The following is a 24,960-nucleotide window of genomic DNA, read 5'->3' on the forward strand; positions in this document are numbered from 1 at the left end:
ACGCGCCGGGTTCGATCCCATGAGCTGACCTCGATTGAAAAGAATTTTTCTGAGTATATCTGTAGTACTGCTGTTCAGACCAGGATATTTTTGACTCCAGGTCGATCGTTTCTTATCAGAGTTTGTCAATTTTCTCTGATTTCATTGTTGAAACGGTTCCCGCTAAAATTGGCTAAATATCCTTCCTACCTACTATATCACCACTATTTGAGATTGATTAATTTACAATAAAATGTATGTACAATTCATAGATGTCTCGTTAATTTGCGAGTGTCGTAATTCAGCGACTTGTATAATAAAAAAAAATGCTGTAATGTTTGTAATTGGCCAGGAAGGCGCATTGGGGTTACCTGTAAGGCCTTCCTGTTATATATGTAAAAAATAAAAAATAAAAATATATAAACATAATAAGTCACAATTACGCGTTAGAGTATTTTTAATGTCACTGTGGCTAATATGTAAATAATTAAATAAATAAAATTTCAACTGCAAAAGTTTGTGTAATTCGCATTTCAACAAATCAACTGTTCAAGATTGTGACGTCAAATGCTAACAATACATTGTTTTGTATTTTTTTTCATTCCCAGAAGAAAATCAATACACTTTTTACGTATTTACGACCGTATAAAATACCTCAAGTATCATAAAACTTCAGGCATGCATTTCAATGCACTCCAGTCGGGAGGTCCCTTTGAAGTATCGCTCTGATCTTTTACGGGACTTATCCCACCGTTTTTTCTCTTTTTAGCGACTTGTCTGTAATATATCATCCCGAGGGGCAGCCTTGTCAGTTCTTGGATATTGATACGAGTGTTATTGCATTTCAGTGACTGTGCACGAGGGCGAGCAGCTGAACCTGGCCAGGATAAGCCGCACCGAGATGGGTGCATATCTTTGCATAGCGACCAACGGGGTGCCTCCATCCGTTTCCAAAAGGATCATAGTCGACGTTGAATGTGAGTATATATTTATTCGGTAAATAAAAATATGGAAAATGTGTCGCGCGGAGGCGGAAAATAATTCCGGATTTCCCGCGGGAGAAGCGGCGCGTCGAAAGATTCCGCAAATTTTTCCGCACATTAAAATCTCGCTTTGAACGCGTCATAACAATTCTCGGTATTTTAAGACTTTCGCCGGCAACTTGTGCTATTTGAATTACGTACCCAATTGCTCAAAAGCTTTTATTATGTAACAATGGTATGTATGTATGTAGGTATAATGACATGCCTCTTAAAGTCAAAAATATGTAAATGTTTATATATGCAAATGTTTAAATATTTTTATTACAAGGCTATTCTATGTTTCACTTCGCTAATGATTCAAGCAATATTCCTGCATTATTCTAATCGATTTGAAACATTGCCATTGTGTGCGGTTTGGTCACCTATAGCAATTTAAATCGATTATGTTGTTAAATGATTCTGACACACACACACACATTTTTTTCTAGATCATGAAAACGTGATCACTGATCAATTCCGAGTTCTAATCAGTCAAAATGTCGAGTTCAAATTTTTGCATGATCACAAAACTTCATCTATTGTTACTACGTACATATGTATGTAGATAAAGTAAAAATGTAACATTAGAAAGTGATGAGGAATCGGCTAACATATGTAGGTAATTTTTTTTTAAATCGCAATACTTCATGTATCCATCGAATTTACGTATAAGAAGTGTATTTTATATAAAATTATATTTTATATTATAATTTTATGTATGTATACATTTTTAAGAAGAGCATCTAATTATTTTAATACAAATAAATTGCAGTATAATTATCTAATATATACAAAACAAAAAAAATGTAAATATTATATAAACGTTTCATGCACCTATTAGAATCAATTTGATTTGATTTTATTTGATGTGTTGAGCCTTGTAATTCCGTGTTCAATTCGTTTACGTAACCTCATCAATCATATGTTTCGTGAATGCACTTTAGCATGTTTGCATGTTAGGAAATAAAGCAATTTATTTTGCATGAAACAATTTTAATACTTACATTTCGATAAGCGGCCCCAATTACGAGACTTTTATGTGAAGCCATTTTTACAAGCTTTTTATTAGATTCACTCTATTATTTCGGTGATATTTCTGTTCGTCAAAAATTTGAGATCTGATTTCGAACCACTTCCACTCTTTACATATCTTTGATATTTTACCTAAATACGGATGCTAGCTAACATAGCTAGATGAGTTGAATCACAAACGAACTCATCAAAAGTTACATCGGAATCTTGTGTCAGATGTAAAATTGTAATATTTATTTTTGAAATGTCCATACTTGTCGATGCAAAAAAGTACACCCACACACCCTTCCGTTTATATATACATATATACATAGGTACATATTATTTATTTATTATTATTTATTTCAATCGAACATGTACACTCGCCGGATGCGGTGCATCCGCTCTAAAATCGCCAGACAAATTAAACGACAGCTTAACGGACGGCTGCTTTAAATGCAATTCTCATCTTCTCAAATGATAGATTGCACATCAGATGATGGGTAACCTTTCGATGTGCACAGATGCAATTATTAAAATGGTAATTATTAAAATTGAGTTGGATCTTTCAGGTTTATTAAACTCGCCAGAAAGATCCAACTCAATTTTAATAATTGCATCTGTACACATCGAAAGGTTACTCGTCATCTGATGTGCAATCTATCATTCGAGAAAACGAGAATTACGTTTAAAGCTGCCGTTCTGTTAATCTGGCGATTTTAGAGCGGATGCACCAAACCCACATACATATGTATGTAGTTGATAGAGCGGAGTGGGCATGCAACGTATCTAGAAGAATGGACGAAAGGTGTACAAAAGAAGTGCATGAATAGTACCCGAAAGAACGCAAAGGCATGACAGAAGCATTGCTGGGAATATGGGTAGACAAAATTAGTTTCGCAAAACAGAGACGAGTAGAAGAGTTTTGGATGGTTCTAAGAGTGGATGAAAAAATGGCGAGTGTAGGCTAGCACTGGCAAATCTGTTCATGTCACATTCACACTTCGACGAGGGAACTGCCCAGTAGTCAGACTGAAAAACGATGAACTGACTGAAAGTACCGCAGCAAAATACCTGGGTTTCACCATTGACAGGAGACTGACATGGAAAGATCACATCAAAAATAAAAGACAGGAACTCACCCAGCAGCTATATAAAATGAACTGGTTGATAGGAAGAAAATCCAGTCTAACATTAGAGAATAAAATTTTAGTATATAAGTCAATCCTAAAGCCAGTCTGGACATATGGTATCCAACTATGGGGAACGAGTAGTAACTCTAACGTGGAAATCTTACAACGATTCCAAAATAAAGCCCTTAGAATAATAACAAATGCCCCATGGTTTGCGAGAAACACTGAAATTCATCAACATATATCTATACCATCAATTAAAATGGAAATAGAAAGTGATACAAAAAACTACAAGCGTAGACTCGAAACCCACTCAAACGAGCTGGCAAAAGCTCTTATAAAGTCTAGTGCAAAAGACACTAGACTAAAGCGCCGCAGAGTGCTCAAGAAATGGATAAAAAGTTGGCAATTAATGAATTGCCAAATCTTCTGACAAATTAAATTGTTATAAAATCTGCTTATGACCGACGGGTCGATTGCAAAAAAAAAAAAAAATATACTCGACCACGCTCAATTTATTCTTATTTATTACTTTACTTTATTATTAATTATTAATTATTTATTACTATTTTTAAACAATTTTTATCCATGGCAGGGGTTATTTGCACGGAGGGTTAATATCCAGGTGGTTTTTGGCCGGGGGTATGTGTCCAGGGGGTAAATGTCCGGATACCGTGTTGGATAGATCATCACAGGCTAAAATATTTTATTAATTATATACATATATGTATATTATTATAATTTTCGTTAATTTTTTTTAATATGTAAAAGCGATACTTTGTTGAAAATATAATTTAAAAAATAGTATTAAAAAACATTAAAAGTTTTATATTATTTTAAATCCTCTCGCTCTCTCCGAGGCAGTGTAAAATTTATATTCATAAATTCATTGAGTAATTTAATTAATCAGATTCCGTTTTAACATGTCGTTAGTTCAACAATTGAAACGGCTATGTATATAAAACGATAAATTACAAAAGCTTAACTTTTTTCCGCTGTTATAGCCTCGACGACATTCGCTCGTATATAATAAATTATTATAAACTCAAATTGGCCCGAACGAGACGACGACGTCGACAGACGGCGAAAGCACTTTTATTAGATTTCGTGTCTATTGCGATATTTTATTTATCATGTCTTCGGTATTTCTCCATCGCTTTTCATGCTTACACTATTTTTTAAAGCTCGATCGAAAGATTAAACTCTGAATCGGATAAATTTTACGACTTGTACGTTGTTGGCGTGCCGTAAAAATGAGCTCAGATATCAACGGACTCCGTATTCGATACACATTTATTATCAAAGTATTATATATACATATATAAAGCAAAGAAAGAATATTAAAAAAAACACACACACACAGCGTCGCGTTTGTAAACGTCACATTATTTTGCAATCGGAAAATGCACGATGAAATCGTATTTGCCTGTTTCCAAAGATGAATTTATTTATTCGCTTCGTATTGCGAATGTTCCAAGTACACGTGATTTGATATTTTAGTATTGTATAGCCAAAGTTGTATTGTTAGGAATCGTATTTAAATTTAGTGTATTCGATATTGTACTTGTTATTTGTTTGTTTATCGCAAATATGTTTTTTTAAGGTTGTTTTCTCTTATTACATGTTCGTATTGCCGATTATATTCTTAGCTTATGCATATATTTACATAAATATATTCGTATTATATCTACATCAAATTATTATGATAGATTTTTTCCTGAAGAACAAATAAGAGCGGGGAAAATTTTCTTATCTTATATATGATTTAATTTGCTGTTGTTTCATTTAAATTTCCGGGAACCATCGTAGATACATAATTTCATTAAAACTTAAATCAGAATCAAATTTGTGTACAAATAAAATATAAGTACATTTTATTCAATATTTCGTTTATTTCTCATCTCATAATGTTCACCTGTTTACCATTTTTATTTAATTATTAATAAACGGAGAAATTATATGAAAATAAATGATAAATTCGTTATTTGTTGACGATATTTATATTTTAATTTACATATTATCAAAATGGAAATGTCTCTGTACTGTACTGAAGTACAGTACATATTAATAACCTGCATTGTTCATAACCTGTACTGTACTGTAACCTGTAAGTACAATACAGGTTAATTTATATTCAAAATTACTTATCAGAAATTGAAATAATATACTACTATTACTACTATCTTGAAAGAGTAGTAGTAATAGTACCTGAAACGAAAACCTGTTATTAATTTCTATTTACGAATATACTGCACATTTTATCATTCAATCGTAAAGTGTCTAGTAAAAAATTCATAGCATGAAAATAATTACATCCTAACTATTATTTTTCATTGTGCTGTTCACACAATACACTTAAATATTCAAAAAGGCAATAACTCTTTCATAGAGCGAGTTCAGTGACAATGTAAAAAAATTACGTATACTAATTAATGATTCAGATCTGCATTTGTAAACTGTAGTAATTAATCTTTTGGAAACTAAATTTGTGCAATCCTACATAATGAATTTTACTTAAAATTTTAAAAGCTTTTTATTGCTCATATATGTATGTAAGTCTTAAGGCTGTTATAGTTATAATAGTCGCTCGTCCACAAACAATACTTATTTTGTGAATTTTTTTCTTGATATTATACATAGGTATTTATAACATATAGTGATTCTGAAGTCTCAGCTTTTTCAGTCTCAGGACTCGAGACGTGTTTATTTCAAAGTCCCAGGAATCGAGACTTTTGTTTGCTCATCAATAAAATTAAAGAAAAAAATTGTTTACAGGTATTTGTTGTAATAGAAAACTGCCACTTCTACATATGTATAGAATCGAATATTTCATAAATAGTTTTTAATACGCTAATATTCGATTAATTTCAAATACGGCCCATTTTCAAGTCAATCTACGATTTTTATCGTTCGATCGTTCTATCTTTGTCTTTACATGTACATCTATTATCTAACTATTGTCTATACATCTACATAAGTATAACATAATTTCAATACCAAATTCACTTTTTACATATTTTTATTCCAATTTTTTTAGCCTTTTCTGAACAATTTTATAATTTTGTGGGCATCCATAAGAGCATCAAAGAAGCTTGGTTTCTAACTCCTAGTATCAGAATTATCAGTTTTGCAGTCAATTTCGTTGGAATAATTAGAGTCATCGTCACATTGATATTGTCTCTGGAATAATACTTCTATTATTTGTAGCTATTTTTATTTATGCAAAGTTCTTCAGCGCAAACGGTCATATGTATATATAATACCTATTTTTATATGTGCAATAAAAAACAATTGTTTCAAAGGTTTCAACTATATGAATATTATTTTCAATAAATAAAATGTAAAATAAATATATTGCTCACATTTTAAAGTAGAAAGCCTCGAGTCCCGGAATTTTTTTGTTAAAGTACCGGGACGTCTTGTCGCAGAATCACTAATAACACAATAGGAAAGATTGAAAACCTATATATAGTTGTAATCGAATAGTATCATGAATTTTTGAAAATAATTGTCATAAAGACTCTTTATAATCAATGATCTTAAGTAAGTAAATAAACCTTATTGTAACCTTCCATTACTTTATTGTGTAGTTATGAAAGTTCTCAGATTAGACTAAATATAAACATATCGTACATAAATTTAAGCTCAATTTAAGGAATGCATGTTGCCATACAATTTTTTTAAGTTGTACCTAATGCTGCTTAACACATTATTTATACCTCATTATGTTTGAGAGTTCATTATTCTAAATCACGAGAACTTTTCAGACCGTATTTTCTGTCAAACTTTGAAACACCGTATTATAACAAATAATATGTGTGTAATATTATGATTTAAATAGTAATTATGTATTTATTCTTCACATGCTATTTTTAACTTTACATAATTTAAAAAATATATATATTTGCAGAAAGATAACACTGTTCGACACGAAAAATGGTTCAGAGAAAAATGGTTCACAACTCGATAAAATAAACGAATTTTTGTTATTAATCCACAATAATAGTCGACATATGATTTTTCTAAGTGGAATTTTATTTAATTCTCATATAAAGATAATTTAATATATTATCCCTATTAATTCAATTCAGATTCGTGGAAATACGAGTAAACACTAGTACGAGCTTTTTGCTCGCAATTTTACCGATTTAAAATTCAGCACACTTCCAATTAACCATTTTAAACGAAAACAAAAAATAGTGTGGTCAGAATACTATTTCATTAAACATGTTTCAATAGAAAAAAAATAATATATAATAGTATTAACGGTGGAAAAAAATCCCAAGTGAAAATACGTACTTTTGACTTTTGATTTGAACTGTATGGCTACTTAGAGAGATTTGAAAGCTGAAATGTACTACAAATGGAAGATAAAATACCCGACTATAGATTCCAATATTCATTTTGAACAGGAAATTGACAGATTTTGAGACACCGACCGAACAACACCAAGATATAGAAAAATCGCGCGAATTTTAAAACACATATATCTCCGAATCTCGAACCAATCAACATTTTTTATTACCAGATTCGTGTTCACTAGGCATAATTCTATAAGAAAAGTCATATCTCGTCTCTGAACCAAAAAAAAAGTCGTCATTTGTCGAACAGTGTAATTATTTACAACACATTTTCAAATCTAATAACAATTTGTGAATTAAGTCAAATAGAAATAGTGTTTTTGGAACTGTAAATTGGATTTTGCCACTTTTAAATACAACGGCTCACATTATACATTTATTTATTTATTTATTCTAAACAGACCATTGTGGCATAACAGGAATTCCTAAAGCGCCACAATGGTCAAAAAATATAACACAAAAAAAAATAGCAATTAAACATAAACATAAATACATCCATACATAAACATAAAAAATAGCATTTAATAATAACAGATAAAGTAAAAATATCAAATAAAATATAGCATAAGGAATGCCTTGCACCTACAGCCAGTTTCAATAAATATGTAAGTAAATATGTAAATATGTAACTTTCTATTATTATATAAAGTTTCCTCTATAGAAAATAATTAATAATTTAAACCATAATGTAATGATACTTTTGTCAATTAAAGTCATCAAATGTCTGCTTCAAAATATTTCCATCGCATAATGGACATTGAATAAATAAATCATTGCTACGTTAACGAGCTTGACAGGACAGGGCCCGTTCGTCTCCGTCGCATCGAAATTGCCAAAAAACGTTGAATATTTAAATTTTGACATTAATGTGGCAAATTTGGCAATTATCGGTGTGATTGTTAACACGGAAAGCCTTTCGCGACGGTTTGCGGGTGAGTGGGCGGGAGTGGGTGGGTCGGGGTAGGCGATGGGGAGGGTAGGAGACGAAGCAACAGTTTGCCGTCCGTCAAGCTCGGCTCGATGGCGCTAAATTCGCCATTTCGTCGACGACAAAGGACTGTTATTTAACAGTCTGTCTGTAAAGCGAGTCACAGTCGTGCCTGGATAAAAGACCCATCTCATCTGTGTACATCATTTTAACGACTGGCCCTGTCATCCGCAGCGGGCCCCCGCGAGCCGGGTCAGCCACACCATCCATTGTATCTCCAGGGCCCCCAAGATAAAGGTTTGATTAATTAACAACGTTGCCTACAACCTGAATTGTACGACCTGCCTCTCCTCCCCCCCCCCTCCCCCTCTGCCCGTTTGTGTCCAGGTCTTCTCCTCTCGAGGATTCGTTACGTGGGTGGAAAAAATGTGCGCGTGTGAAATGAAAATAAAAAGAGCGATGACGTACGCACGTAAGTAGGTGCGAAGGGAAAAAAGCTCATTTGAAATATTACTGTGGAAAATAAATTTAAGGCCTTTTTTGATTATCTCAATGGAAAATTTATATCTGTATATTGTATGTATGTACATACGTGTATATTGTGTTTAATTTAATACATTTCGAAGAAATGTGAGAAAATTCGTTGGGCGAAATTCTTTCGTTGCTGAAAATGTGAAAATTTCTTCATATATTATACTATAAATTATTGCCGTTTGAATTGATTCTGCACATTTAGTAAATAGATGATTAATATTAAAGAAATATTTAAAGTAAGTTTATTGTAAATTTTATTAATGAGGATTTTATTTTTATTATTTATTATGCTGTTTATATTTATTATTGAAGCTTCAATTTAATTTAATTAAATTTAAATGTAAATAAATAAAAACGCAAACGTAAAAGTAAAAAGATATGAGGTTGTCTATTAAATGATTAAACCGTGCAAACGATCGAAAAGCGCCAGACAGACTGAACCACAGACTAACGACACGTGTACCTTATGCGTGCGCACTGCTCGCACTTACACTAAGCGAAATCTACCTGAAGTCCCGACATACCTACCCTGTATTCGTTCTGTGCTTCTGATACTTAAGTTCCGAATTTTTCCTCATTAAATTATTAAAAACTCGCCAGAAAGATCGAACTCAATTTTAATAATTACCATTTTAATAATTGCATCTGTGCACATCGAAAGGTTACTCGTCATCTGATGTGCAATTTTTCATTCGTGAAGTCGACAAAAGCAGTCATCCAGTTAATCTGTGGTTCAATCTGTCTGGCGCTTTTCGATCGTTTGCACCAAACCCACGTATGGATATGAAGTGCAAGGCTTTAAAGGGTTGATAGCTCACATTATTTAAAACATAATTAAAACATAATACTGCCCAAGTGAAAAGTAGTATGTTAGTAAATTATTATTTTTTGTTTTTCAAATAAACAATCAAATACAACCATCTCTGTCAACAGGACAATATATTAGAGGCACGATAAGTTTTACGATTACCTTAATAGGTCGAACTTTTTTATAAAGATGCCTGCTTATTGCCCTTTTTTTTAAGGTAACACTCATGCAGATGTCTTGCCAATTATCAGAATTAGGGCGTAAGAACCTATGTAATTAAGGGATTGAAGGTCGTCATTTACGAGTGACTTTAATTTTAGCTTCTAATGTCAAACAAAACAAAAATTTTGTTTGAAGTTTAATAGCGTTGAGCAACAAAAAAACAATTTAAAAAAGTAAATATAAAAATATATATACACATATATCTACATATATATAAAAAGTGCTACAATATAAAAATTATAGTTTCTGCTTACATGACAATCTTGGAGAAATTTCTTTATATGAATCAAAAATAATATGTTTACTAGATGATTAACGTAAATAATTAATGTAATTGAATATATTCCTTAGAACCTTGGGTCGTGGAAAGATAATATGATATTAAGGCGACTCAAGATCCGATTGTCCGTTTGGCAAAAGTCTGTGAACTGGAAAACTTGCATAATATTTCGAATAAGTGTTTTTTTTTATTTCATGTCTTAGAATAGTTTTGATTACTTTCATCAATAAAAACTGTTTTCTTCCCACCATTATTAATTTTCTTTTCATATACCCTTACACGATTCACAAACGCCAAGTTGGGAATCGCTGCGATGGTACTTTTCTAGAGAAGCTATTGATTCATGCTATCGTTTTCTTCGTGCTCTCATTATCGTTGTTTACAAATAAATACGTAAAGTATGACAACTGCGAGAATTTCCATGAAATGTCTTTGTAAATAATATATGCGAATACATTCGACTGACATAGACTAACTTCTGCATGCAAGTCTGTTATTATAATTGCCCATTTAATATAACGCAATTAAATTGTTAGCGGATTGAAGTTGACATAATTCATTGCTATAAACAAACAAATAAACAAACGGTAATAATAATTCCACATAATATAATACTATTAAATTGTATACGGTATGAAGCTTTCATAATATATTATTGAATACACAGTCGGTAGTGTAAGTTGGAGATATTACGTATTAAATTTACCTCTATAGTCTTTCAAATGAATGTTTTCCATTGTATTTAAAACGTCTGTCTAGCTGTCCGTTAGTTGGCGTATTTACTACTAAAATTACTTAAGCTGAACTGATTTTATTATTCATTATAAATGAATAATAAAATACATGTCACCCGGTTTGTTAAGACCGCACTAAACAAAAATTCTCAATTTGAGATTCAAATATGTATGAATCCTTTATGTAATCATTAATATTAATTTAAACCTGACAATTATCGATGTATCATGTAAGCAACTTCAAATGATTATGTTCTGTTTTTAAAGTGATATTCAAGATGAATCGAATTTATTAAATTTCACGGAAGTCTCTCGATATGTATCGAAAATCATACATATATACTTTCGTACGGTTTCAGTATCGGTGTCATTTCAAATCTGGAATTGTATGATTTTATGGGAAATATTTTCAATACCTTCAATGTACATATGTATGTATGTATATATGTATGTATTTAATAAAATTTCGTTCCTTTTTATTTAAAATCTGTAAAATACAAAGAATACTTCACTTTATATTATAAAATTATTAACATCACTAAATCCTAAATCAAATAAACGATTTATCAGCTAAAAAGTTTACGGGCATTTCCCGAACGGACTTTGGCCGAATGAATTTTTTAATTGCTTTAATTTATTTATGATCAGCAGTGGATGGCGAATGGCCTTGAAGGATGTTGACTATGACAAATAAAGGGATAAATAAAATCATAAAAAATTTCTTTCTAGATTTTTTTTTTTAATTATAATTACATTTCTTAACAGCTAAACCGGTAAATTATTTTTTCTACTACCAGTATACCGGTATTAACCGGTGAATGAAAAAAAAAGTGGATTAAGTTTTACTGTATGTGTTTACTTTTCCTCAAAATGTTAAACTAGATTTAATCGTTAATAATTAAAAATAAATCTTGGGTGAATAATGTCATATGAATGCATTTTGGTATATGTATATTCGTCATGATAAATAAATTTATTTTTTTAACCAATCATATTTTTTCTAGCCTCTTCTTACCTTCACTTACGATTTCTAGTCAGAAGAAATTTGGGTTTTTATCCGATCGTTTTCAAACTATGCCACTTTGCTCATCAATATATGTGGAAATGACGTCCGCCATTACGATGGTGAAAAATAATCGCAATAGACACGTTTAAAAATACTCCATTATATTTCTCGATGACGTCTATCGTCCACATTGTTCGTTCACATTGATCGTCACTAGCCTTTTCTTACTTTATATCACTTATCGCCACCATCTCGCTACGTCAGATTTTAATTGTTTAAACGCCTATAACTTTATCTTTTTTCACTCTATATTTTTTTTTAATTTAAAATTTGGATCATTTAAAAGGTTTGATCATAACTGAAACAACTGTCTGATCGCGTTTGTTAATTTATCTTTTTAAAATGCCATATTTAATTCTAAAAATATAAAAATTTCAGACAACCTAGTCCACTATATGTACATACGCCATTTGCATCGAACCTTAATGTAATATTATGCAACAATATTCCGATAACTTAATATGTAATATTATGCAATGATACCGTTATTTACCGATGGCAAAATTTCGCTAATTTACCAGTAAACCGGTATACCAGTACACCGGAATTGCAATATATAATTATAATATAATTGCTTTGTGAAAAATAAAAAATTCGGAAAATTCAATAATGACGCTCACATACTTTCATTAGCTGTCACCAGCCCATTATGTAAATGATTTAAAAATTGATTTTATCATTTCAAATCATTTTTTATACATATATAAAATGGATAAAAATTAATAATTGTATACAAAAAATATTTAAAACTAAATTAACCCTCCAGATACGAGATACATTGTTCAGAAATCACTACAACGTATCATTCAAATTTCATGAATTTATTTAATTAAAAGTTTCATTCGGCCAAATGCCGGTTCAGCCAAGCGTCCGTCGGCTTAATGTCCGTCGGCCAAGTGTCCATTCGGTCAATATTCCGTCAACCGCTGATTCTATGAGACGTAGGAGACCAATTTGATGATTTAGGTTTTGATCTACAAAAACAATTTTAGAATAACATCAATGAACTTTCAAACGACCACTGTAAAGCTAAATATTTAATAAAATTCTATTTTTTTTTATTAAAAAAGCCATATCAATAAAAAAAAACAATCACTAGATAAATCGACCGATTTTTTAGCCAAAAATTCACATACAAAAAACAATAAAAACAACTGAAAAAAGTTCATTACTCAACAACAATTCTGAAACAAAGCATACGCTTTCGCACACATGCATCAAACTTTCCACCGTTTACTTACAGATTTATATTATTAATTCGGATCAACATTGGCAGAGCACACTTCCGGTTCAAAACACATACACCGGAATAATTAATATTTCCCCAGCATGATATTATGCACACTGCAGCCGAGTATGAGACGGCCAAATATTGGACGGAACTTGCATGCAGGGCAAATGTGTATTCGATACAACATACACCTGATATATTGAACACACCTGGCAAAGCTGGGTACCAGACACATACACACGGTATAGTAGATGGTACCTATGCACCTTATATAACACGTGGTAGAGTGGATTCGACCGCACCCAGGTCCAATAATTAAGATAACTGGAACGATCAATCCATTACGGATGCGCATCCCTCTCGATAAGCGCGCGCCGTTTAACGACAATAATTAGCCGATAACTGTCAAAGTCGACTGGGTTGTTTGCCTTGCTAGAAATGTGATTAGACGTGTATCGAATGCTGTTTATTAATTATTTACCGTGGCGAATACATCAAATATGGCGAATTTCAAAATAAGAAATAGTCTGGAAGAGTCGTTGAAAGTTCAATTGCTTATTTAATTTATTTCGATGTACGTGAGATATACATATGTGTGTGTGTCAATTCACTGTGAATTTGATACTTACATACATATTTATTTATTTTTCACATTTAGCCAGCAGTGTGGCTCAATGATAGCGTGTACGTTTAGCACCAAGTGATCAGTGGGTTCGATACACTATACTGCTGGTTAGATTTGGGGGTATTTGTGACTCCAAATCGATCGCTTCTTATCAGAGTTTGCCAATTTTATCTGATCATTGTTGAAAAGGTTCCTCAAAATTGGCAAAAAATCATCTTTCCTGTTGTGACAAATCTTCTGTATTTATTGTATGTACAATTTGGAAAAATAATGTACACATCTAAAACCCGTAGATTTCTTAATGGATTAATTATTTAAATAATAAATTATTATTTCATGTTCTTCGGCTTCTGGAAAAACAGTGGTTTATTTAATAATAAAATGCTGCATTATTTGTTATTAATTGTCCAGGAAGGCGCATTGGGGTCTTCCTGCCAAGCCTTCTTGATATATATCTATGTAAAAATAAAATATATATCTTTTTTTCTGTATAAAAAAAATAAAAGTTTGAATTTTGCCACTTTGAACACATTGTATGATGGGTCATTTTTTGAATTTTCACTCATGAATTTTCCTGATATAGGATTCTTTAGATATTCCAAGAATCTTCTTGTACAAAGTATTGGCCATTTCATTATTTTTTATTACATAAATCACTGTATTTTGAGAAGCTGAAGAAAACGAAATTAACAATTAATTAATGAATTAACCCATTGATGATTTTTACCAATTTGTTAGAGGAACCGTTTCAAAAATAACACAACTACGGAGCCATACTTCTGGCTATAAATATGTATGTATCACCTCGGGGTAATTCCTGTCATTATATGATGTACATATATACATTAATGTCATAAAATATGTATGTAGTTTGTGATGTAATTTTCTAGGGTGGATAGGGGGGGAAGAGAAGAGGTGAAGGAACGATGGTTGAGACACCCATTGCTTATATACATATTAGTTTCGTGCAATGTTTCAGCGTTGCAACGTTTCCTTACGCTGGCGTCACAATCAAAGCAATTCACTCTACTGAAGAAGTCTTACTTCAATAAGCTAAAGCTTCAATAAGTTGGCTAAAAACACCTTGAAAATATCCTAAGAATGGCTGGCTGAAGATGATTTCAAAATGGCCAAGACTTTGTACAAGAAGATTCTTGGAACATCTAAAGAAGTCTAAATCAGGAAAATTCATGAGTGAAAATTCAATTAGTGACCCATCATTCAAAGTGAAAAAAATTCAAACTTTTATTTTTTTATATAGATAGAAAAAAAGATATATATTTTATTCTTACATAGATATATACCAGGAAGGCTTGACAGGAAGACCCTAATGCGTCTTCCTGGACAATTAATAACAAACAATGCAGCATTTTTTATTACATAAATCACTGTATTTTGAGAAGCTTAAGAACATGAAATTAACAATTAATAAATGAATTAATCCATTGAGACATCTATGGATTTTTAGACTTGTACATATATTTTTTTTTAATTTTACATACATAATACAGAAGATTGGTGACAGCAGGTAGGATGATTTTTTTGCCAATTTTAAGGAACCGTTTCAACAATGATCAGATAAAATTGGCAAACTCTGATAAGAAACAATCGACTTGGATTCACAGACACCCAAGTGTGGTCCAGTGGTGAATGTTGAATTATTTCGTACTTGATGTTACGAGTTCGATTCCCCGCTAAGTCTCGCTGTTGGCCAGACCTTGATTTGTCTAGGTCGATCATTTCTTATCAGAATTTGCCAATTTTTCTGATTTTCATTGAAACGATTCCTGTAAAATTGGCTTTTCCTTCCCAATTTTCTGTTGCGAACCTTTAGTTTTTGTTATATCTTAGGTTTCGCCATATTGCTCACCATAGACGTCTCTGTGGTTGTTTATCAAATATAAAATTCGTATTGTTTCATGAAAGTTATTTATCGTATTAATACGATGTTTGTAATATATGTATACTGACCATAAATGTCAGATATTTAGATTTACATGTATATATGTAATAATTATGTGGACCAGGAAGGCGCATTTGTGGTTTACCTGCTAAGCCTTCCTGGTATATTTGTAAAATAAAATAAAAAAAATAAAAGTCTGACCAGCAGTATAGCGGGCTCGAACCCAATAATCACTTGATGCTAAAGATATACGCTACCACTGAGCCATACTGCTGAATTATGTATACATATATAATAAACTGCTACTTCCGGTTGACGGATGCTAACTAAATTTTATAATTTACTTGGTATTAAACTTAAACTTCTAGATATGAAATTTCAGTTCAATAAACCAAAAGGTTTCTGAAAAAAACATAAAAAACTTCGATTCTCTAGAGTAAAAGTACTGCTTCCGGTTCAGATAGAAATATTTAAAAAATATGAGGTTATAAAAATTATTATTTGTATTATATTTAAAAAAAATTCAATCCGATTCAATTAGTGGTTTGGGAGATAATTGAATTCAAAAACTTAAAAAAAGAGGACACCTATATGGCGAGGTACCATTTCCGGTCAACTTAAAAATTTGAAAAAAATTTACGTCGTGTCGATAAGAATTTCAGTAACCGATACTAAGTTTCAGTTCGATAGGACTAACGGTGTTAAAAATATCCCCAAAATACACACCCACACAGACACACACACAGACACACACACAGACACACACACACACACACACACACACACACACACACACACACACACATTTTTTCTAGATCATGAAAACGTGATCAGTGATCGATTCTGATTTCGAATCAGTCAAAATCTCGAGTTCGAATTTTCGCATGATCACAAAACTTCATCTATTGTTACTACGTACATAGATAAAGTAAAAATATACACCACTTTATACTTAAAGACATCTTACGAACATCCATACATATATAAAGGGAATTCGAAACGGAGAATACCGTACATAAAATATTGATTTATCCACACACTTAGTCATCCAAGTTTTATCGTGTCGTAAACAAAAGTTGCGGAAGTTTTGTCGTGGGGTTGGGTCCCTACTTTTCCACCCCCAGCTCCCATCGCAACCCCCCTATGCCCGGATGAGGGGGGGAGGGACTATCCCCCCCCCCCATCGGGTTAAAACTAAGAACATTAGACAGCCACTCAGTTTAACAACCTGCGCGCGGGCTGAGGTGTCTATTGGGATTACCGCACACAATCTGCCAGTCTTTATACATCCGACATGACACACCCATGACCCCTCAACATGGGGGGCGCACCGCCGAATGAAACTCCCATATTAATAACTGCGGAAGTTTTAATGTGTCGCTCATGCAAGCCGACACGCCGTGATTAAAGTGTGCAGACGCGTTGCGATCAACTCGTTTGTGTACGTACGGCTGTGTTTGTAAAACTGCTTTTTAATTTGATTTGTTTGCTCGAGTTTTGCTTGTTGGAAAATGCGACTGTTTTTCATATTTTTTTTTACTCTAAACTACATATTTACATCCTAGTAGCAGTGCTAGTATAAAAAGTTTGGGCTTAATGCGTTAAGGAGTACGCTTTGAACTTTTGTTTATTTTTTGAATAACTATACAGTAAAATATCTATTACATAGAGATGAACGCTCTACTATGTCTACTATGAAAATATACAGTTTTTTTTACTAAGAACCATTTTACTATGGTCTGGTGCTTCAATACGTACTTTAACTTAAATCATATGAAAATTCCTTTTTTCTGATTTTTATTCCATTCTCCCCTCCAAGCTGATTCCAAATTCAGCTATTGTACTATAAATAGAAATAATATTTCAGATTTAAGTTTTTGTGTGACAGTTTGGCCTACTTTAACAAAAGTATCGCTTAAATATTGTATCCGGACATGTAACCCCCGATGAATCGATGAAATTGATATCTGTTCATCATCATCATCATATTCAACCTCGTATTATTCACTGTCGGAAGAGATTTTATCTAATAACATCGAATAAGATGAAACTTTAACTAAAACCCTAAATAAAACTAAACACAAAAATAAATATTAATAATCATCTCATCTTTCATTACCCATATCTGAGAACCTGACAAAAATAATAGCAATATCATTTTTCGATCTCTTAATTTGTGATAAATTTCAAGCTTCAACTGAAGAACTAAATAGCTTTTGTTCAGTAAAATCTTCCATTTTTATAACTTTACTAACTGAACCCGGCATGCGTTTCAATGCTAGAATAAGGCATGCAATTTCCGTTCCCATTCCCGTTTCAAGTGATGGTTGGAGCTTTATTAACGTCTCTTCAACGCTGTGTCGTCATATTAACGCGCAAATTAACGAGACATCTATGAATTGTGCATAGATTTTATTGTACATTAATCATACTCAAATAGTGGTGACATAGTAGGTAGGAAGGATTTTAGCTTATTTTGAATCGGGAACCATTTCAACAATGAAATCAGAGAAAATTGGCAAACTCTCATAGGAAACGATTGACCGGGAGCCACAAATATCCAGGTCTGACCAGCAACACTACAGATATACTCTTTTCAATCGAGGTCAGCTCATGGGATCGAACCCGGCGCCTCTCGGTGTTAGGCAGAAGCTTAAAGACCGAACTATGCTGCTGGCTAAAATCCTTTCTGTATATAAAATGTAGGTCAATGTAACGGAACTAATCAAAAATTCCAAACAATAATTTTCAAAACAAAACAAGTACGTACATATGTAACTGAAGGGCCCTCATTCATCCGCAAACAACTCATACACATCAAAGATTCTATCGACAGACAAGGAAATATCAAGACGTAACTAGACAGGACAATAGTTCAACAACGACATAATATACTCGCCGCACTATATACTTGCTTATTTGCTTATACATGTGTGATAAACCGTAATTGGCCATTAGGTCGTCCGCCTAACAGCCGGCTACGTCTTGCCAGAACCAATAAACTAAAAGGGCGAGACGGGGTTACGGGTGTCCAGATGCTACCCCCCAGTTACCGGGCGTTTTGTACCCCACCATTGAGTATCGGATAATGGAGACACAACCTTTCTCCCCATCCCCCCTTGGACCAAGTCTAGACTCGATAACCCTTAGCTGTGTGGACTCGATTTGAATTTTCATCGACGCGTCGAATCAATTGTCTTCGCGACGAACTGTGCACGACGCATATATGCATATTCATTTTAGAATTCACACCTTTGTCTGACGTGTTCGCAGAAGTTGGTTTGTATTCAAATTGTGATTTGGAATTGAATTGTTTATGAAATGCAGTCGGTTAGTGTTCGCTTGGCTTGCAGGTTCAAAGCCTTTTATATGTATATACTTAGAAGATTTTTAAGCCTTTGAGGATTTCGGTAGCCCTTAATCGGTGAAATGTTGATACATAGACTGATTTAGATATCTCTTGAACTTAAATCCTTATGAAAATATAATATCTTGTTTGAGGTACTTTTATGTTCGTTTTTTGCCTCATCACCTGTTTGAATGTTTTCTTTACAAATTTTAAGTGTTATGATAATGAATTGAAATATATATGTATGTAAGAATTACATATATGAACAAGAACCTATTTATTTCAAATTACACTTGGAATGAATTTTTTTTATGTTTTTCAATAGAAGTTTGATAGATTTTGATCAAATCGACTTGTGTTAGTTTATAGTGTGAAGTGTAGGTTTTATTATTATAGAATTTTCATGTATGAATTTTCATCATTATTTTTATTTTTATTGTTTTACATAGATACATATATATACCAGGAAGGCCTAACAGGTAAACCCCAATGCACCTTAAGAAAATTAATTATAAAATAGCAGCATTTTTAATTACATAAATCGCTGTATTTCGAGAGGCTGAAGAACACGAAATTCATAATTAATTAATCCATAGAGATATATATATATATGGATTTAGACTTGTACATATTTTTTTACATATTGTATATAAATCAAATTCAGATATTTGTGACATACCGGGTAGGATGGTTTTTGCCGGTTTGATGGAGAAACCGTTTCAACAATGAAATCAGATAAATTGGCAAACTCTGATTGGAAATGGTCAACTTGGAGTCACAAATATCCAAGTCTGACTAGAAGCATTAAATATTAGCATGGAATTAAAACCCGAAAACTTCTTGGTGCTAAACATAAACACAACCACCGAGCCATACTGCATATATTTTAAAGTGTCATATATAATGTTTTGCATTTAACAATATTTAAAAATACTGGTGACCAGTTGCTGCTTTTTAAATACCTCCTTTACGTTTCACATGGCTTTCGTGTTAGTGGTCATTTTTATCTGAGATTCTGGACATATCGATTTAAAAGAAGGGATGACAATTTGTGAATTATGGCAAACAGAAATAGTGTTTTCCGAACTGAAAATTCTACTTCCACCACTTTTAAATAAAAAGGAAATATTGGCACATGTACAATAGCAGTATACAATACTTTGTTATTTAATCACATTCATAACTAACTTCAATGAAAATCGAATCGTACTTTCATTATCATTTATATTTCCAGATAATGATTGTTTTATGAAGCTAAAAATTATTACGTAGAGAGAGGAAGCTGTTGTTTGCATTCGACCATTGAACTATTTGCATCTGCATTCAAATAGCAACTATCACCATCGCAAATTTGAATAATTCGAACGGATAAAAACCGACGACCAATTAAACAGCGCTGTTTAATTTTGCAAAAGCTCGCGTCAGCCGCCAATAAATCTCCACGCACCGGAAGCATTAGATTTGCGGAAAAAGCTCACCGTGCAAATATTTATCGCCAAAGTCGTTGTGCGCGATTCGCAATTGATAAAACTGTTTGGCGTTTCGGCGATTTCGCGTTTTAAGCACTTTGTAACCGCGCCGGGTCGTAATTTAAACCCGTTCGAACTGAATGCGTTTGCATAATTCACGAACAAAACAATAAATCCGACAACGACACACCCGAAATAACATGCAAAGCGCATCCAAAACCCATCCGACGAAAGTGTAGTTTGTTCATTTATTAACGGCCGACTCCTTTTCGTTGATTATGTTGATGTTTCAAATCGTGTGTGAGAGCAACAGCTACATATAATTATGAAATATAGTATTGTTTGAGTGCGGCCGTTAGTAACCAGTCGGAGAGCATTATAAATTTCTGGCTGGTTGACGTGATCCGATTATAAAGTGTGGCAATAAACTGGCATTAATTATTGCTGTATATATTTACGTATAAGAGGTGTGTGTGTGTGTGTGTGTGTTTGTGCATAGTTTGTCTGATCAGTATTAGTCGTTGCAGCAATTCACCAGATCCGACTAAGAGTTTCTGCATCGTCGGTTTGTAATTGCAAAGATAATGTCAAATTTCGTGTGTAAGAGAATATTTCTGTAGCAAACTTTAGTTGCTTTCATTTTTTTGCTCATTCTTTTTTTCATCTTAAGAGGGCTGGATACCCGAAATCTTAATTTTGTTGCCCTTCCTTTCTTCGATATATACATATATTGAGCGAATGCGACAGTTGCGCCTCGATAATGTCATACAAAGTTAAGTCAAATTCAATTCGATCCTAAATTTAAGATCAGCCTAATAGTGCTTTAAGCTTATGTAAAAATTGTATAATTGTATTCAAAAGTAAATATATGATTCTTTGTTCTATAACATTTGCCAATTGATATTAAAGAGCTACATATGATCGATATAAATATGATATATGTATGTATATTATATATATCATAAATATAATCTTTTGTTCTATGATATTTATTAACTTTTATTCAATAGTTATATCAATGGAATAATAATATTTCTATAATTTAAATAAGGTGTACAATTTAGTTTAGAAGTTGATCGATAGTTCTACTTGGTTTTTAATCATGAATAACAATAAAACGTGTGGTATGTATGTATGTCATAAATTAAATTAAGTAATTCGATTCAAACATAATATCATTGGACAGTATGAAAAGATCAAAGGTTCAATGTATACTATTCCAATATAAAAGGTTGAAAACGGAGTCATTTAAATTGTAGCGTTGACGTGTTTTTCCGCCAACGTATTGAACCACTTTGGCATCCGTTTCCGTTTGGATATCAGATTTCGTCCTCTATAAATTTTCGTCAGTCTAATTCTGATTAAAATTGGATAGGAGGAAGCTTAGCCCCTCACCCTCATTCCACTTTCCATGTCCGAGTCCGTCCCGGCATTAGATTAATTGAAATTTATTTGCAAAGGGGGATACAGGCGCGCCGAACAGTTCGTGGCCCCATAGGGTAATCCGAGCACGTTCCAATTGAAAAATAATCCCGCGGCAAACAACATCGGTCATCAGTTCCGATCGAGCCAAAACCGATTATTAAACTGGGTGTCGAATTTCAATAATTAAAAAAGAAGTCTAACATGAAAATCGCGAACAATTTCCGCCGAACTGGCAGACTGGAGGGTTTCGCGCTTAACCGCTCGAATTTTCCGACGGATCTCTCACGTTCGAAGTACTAACAATTTTTTATAAATTATTTGAAAAAGAATATGCACTTAACACTGTATAAAAGACTATCCGTATTGAAAATTTTTCATACCATAAAGATTATACATACATACAGGTACATTTTTTTATATTGTATATGCGAGAGAGATAGATACCAATTTTTCCAAGAACCGTTTTAATCAAAGTCAGAAAAGTTGGAAAACTTTGATAGGAAACGATCGACCTTGAGTCACAAACCATGGTCTGGCCAGCAGCAACCAGTGGGACTCGAACCCGTAACCACTCTAAAAGCATTATATTATATGTTAAACACTAGTCTCATGCTGCTTGTTAAAATATTAGTTAAATTTTAAATGTTTATTAGTGGCTCCTGGAAACTGATCGTCTATAGAAAAGTATTAAGGTTTTGTTAGGTACATGATATAGTGATTTTGACGGAATCTCGAGTCAATGAAGAATTTGAGGCTTTTTTACAGGGTTTTTTCGAGATTTTTATTAGCATCACTTCGTTAACTAATCTGAAAACTTCCTACATTCTTGCGATCTCTTTGAAACTTTGCCATTTTGCGAGATTTGGCCACCGATCGAGATTTCAATTGGGCTCTAACGAACATATCAATCAATGATGAAGTATAATCGTAATAAACACATTTAAGAATCCAAAAATTTTGGAGACGATGACAGTTAACCCATTGCTAATAGGCAGTAGCTCATGCAATCGGTTATAACTTTATCATTTTCATACTATATCTTATAAAATTCATAGGCTCTCATTATCTCTCTCATATATATTTTTACTTCACTATAATGAATGTTAAAGTTGGTTATATAATGAATGTTAAAATGTTGATAATTTGATATGCGTGCAATGTCTCAGTCCTGAATATTTTTTGTTGAAATTTTATTATGCACATATGTATTATATATAATATGTACATGAAAAGGACATAAAAATTAATATTTTTGTATTTTTCTGAATTTATTTGTAGAAAATTCATCATGTAATGCCATTAACTTTTTCAAAAAAAAGCAACGAAAATTTACATGGCATATCTGGAGCGCATGAATAGACAGCTATATCGTGCACAAATTGCCATATAGCATAATTCTCTTACGCTATATGAGAACACTGAAAAAACTCAACGAAATAATATGATTTACATTATGCTATAGAAAAAGTATTGGTGAAAATAAATCGAAAATAGCTTCAAAAACTAGCGGTAAAGTTATAACACATTGCATTGTGCATTGGTTTTGAGTAGGTTAACGTATTTCTGCTCGAAACAGTCGATCTTTGTTTCAACTCTCTGATTTTGGCTTGATTTTTGAGTAAGAGCGTCTCTTCGGAACTGCGATATTTAACGAACTTTATATTATACTATTTACTAGCCTTTTCTTAGCTCGCTTTCGATTTTTTCGTCTCACGAAATTTGGATTCTTATACGATCGTTTTCAAACTTTGCAATTGTGCTCGGTTTGGTCATCAATATATGTGAAAACCAATTCCGCCATTACGATCGTGAACAATAATCGTAATTGACACGTTTGAAAATACTCCATTATCGTTCTCGGTGACGTTTATTAGTATTAATCCTCACTTTTCCGATCGTTTTTCCCTTTTCGCCACCCTCTCGCTATGTCAGATTTTAATTGTTTAAACGCCTGTAGCTTTTTCTTTTTTCACTCTATATTTTATAAAATTTGCATTATAAGCTGTCTTTTTCTCTCCTATATAATTTTAATTCACTCGCAGGTTATATAATGATCGTTAAAATTAATGTTAAATAGCGTGGTGTTTCTGCCAAAAGTCGAATGACGTTTATATCTGTCATTTCGTGTGCCGACAAATCCGCCGAAATATCAGATCTTAATCGGGTTACTTCATACAGGTTTACATATAATTAGTTATACTAAATTACATGATGCACGCTGAATACATAATAAAAAAAACGGCTAGAAAAGATGGTGTATTATGTAGGTTAAGAAATATTTTAAGTAAAAAAAGTAAAATTTTGGTTTATAATACAATTGTCTTGCCACACGTGGTTTATTGTGCTTAACTTGTTTAATGGCCCAGATTTAGGAAAAATACAAAAATTACAAAATAAAGCTATGAGAGGTATTTTGAATGTGAGTATATTAAAAAGTATTAGAACTATGTTAGATGAATTGGAATGGTATTGGAATATTAGAACTAGTTTAAATCTTAGTGCATTGTCTTTTGTTTATAAGTTAGATCATAAGTTATTACCTAAGTACTTTAATGAATAGAGATATGCATAGTTTTTATACTAGAAATAAGGACAAATTAGTTGCAAGTAGAGTAAGAAAAAAGAAGACAGCTGGGGCTGTTTTTCACAGGGGTGTGCTCATGTATAATGCCCTCCCTGAGTGAATCAGGTCTTCTAAGACCGTGGATGCATTCTTGCGAGAAGACACCTCTGTGAGGGACAGTACATATAAGTTAAATATAAAATTTTAGAGTTGAGTTATTAAGATTTTTTAAATTAGCTAATAGCTAAAATTATATATAAATAAATAAACATATCATCAAATACGACGGTCTTTTTGGACAGTACGGTTTTTTTAGC

General features: G+C 32.5%; 1 protein-coding gene across 1 annotated transcript in view; it reads left to right on the forward strand.

Annotated features, from left to right (window-relative positions):
- Positions 1–24,960, forward strand: part of DIP-delta (Dpr-interacting protein delta) — a 130,503-nt gene that overhangs the window by 96,765 nt on the left and 8,778 nt on the right. Inside the window, exon 4 of the mRNA XM_077445034.1 lies at positions 828–956. Coding sequence (XP_077301160.1) covers positions 828–956 — 129 coding nt within the window. The remainder of the gene's footprint in view (positions 1–827; positions 957–24,960) is intronic.

This window comes from Arctopsyche grandis, chromosome 13, assembly GCF_051622035.1.
Source record: "Arctopsyche grandis isolate Sample6627 chromosome 13, ASM5162203v2, whole genome shotgun sequence".
NCBI lineage: Eukaryota > Metazoa > Arthropoda > Insecta > Trichoptera > Hydropsychidae > Arctopsyche > Arctopsyche grandis.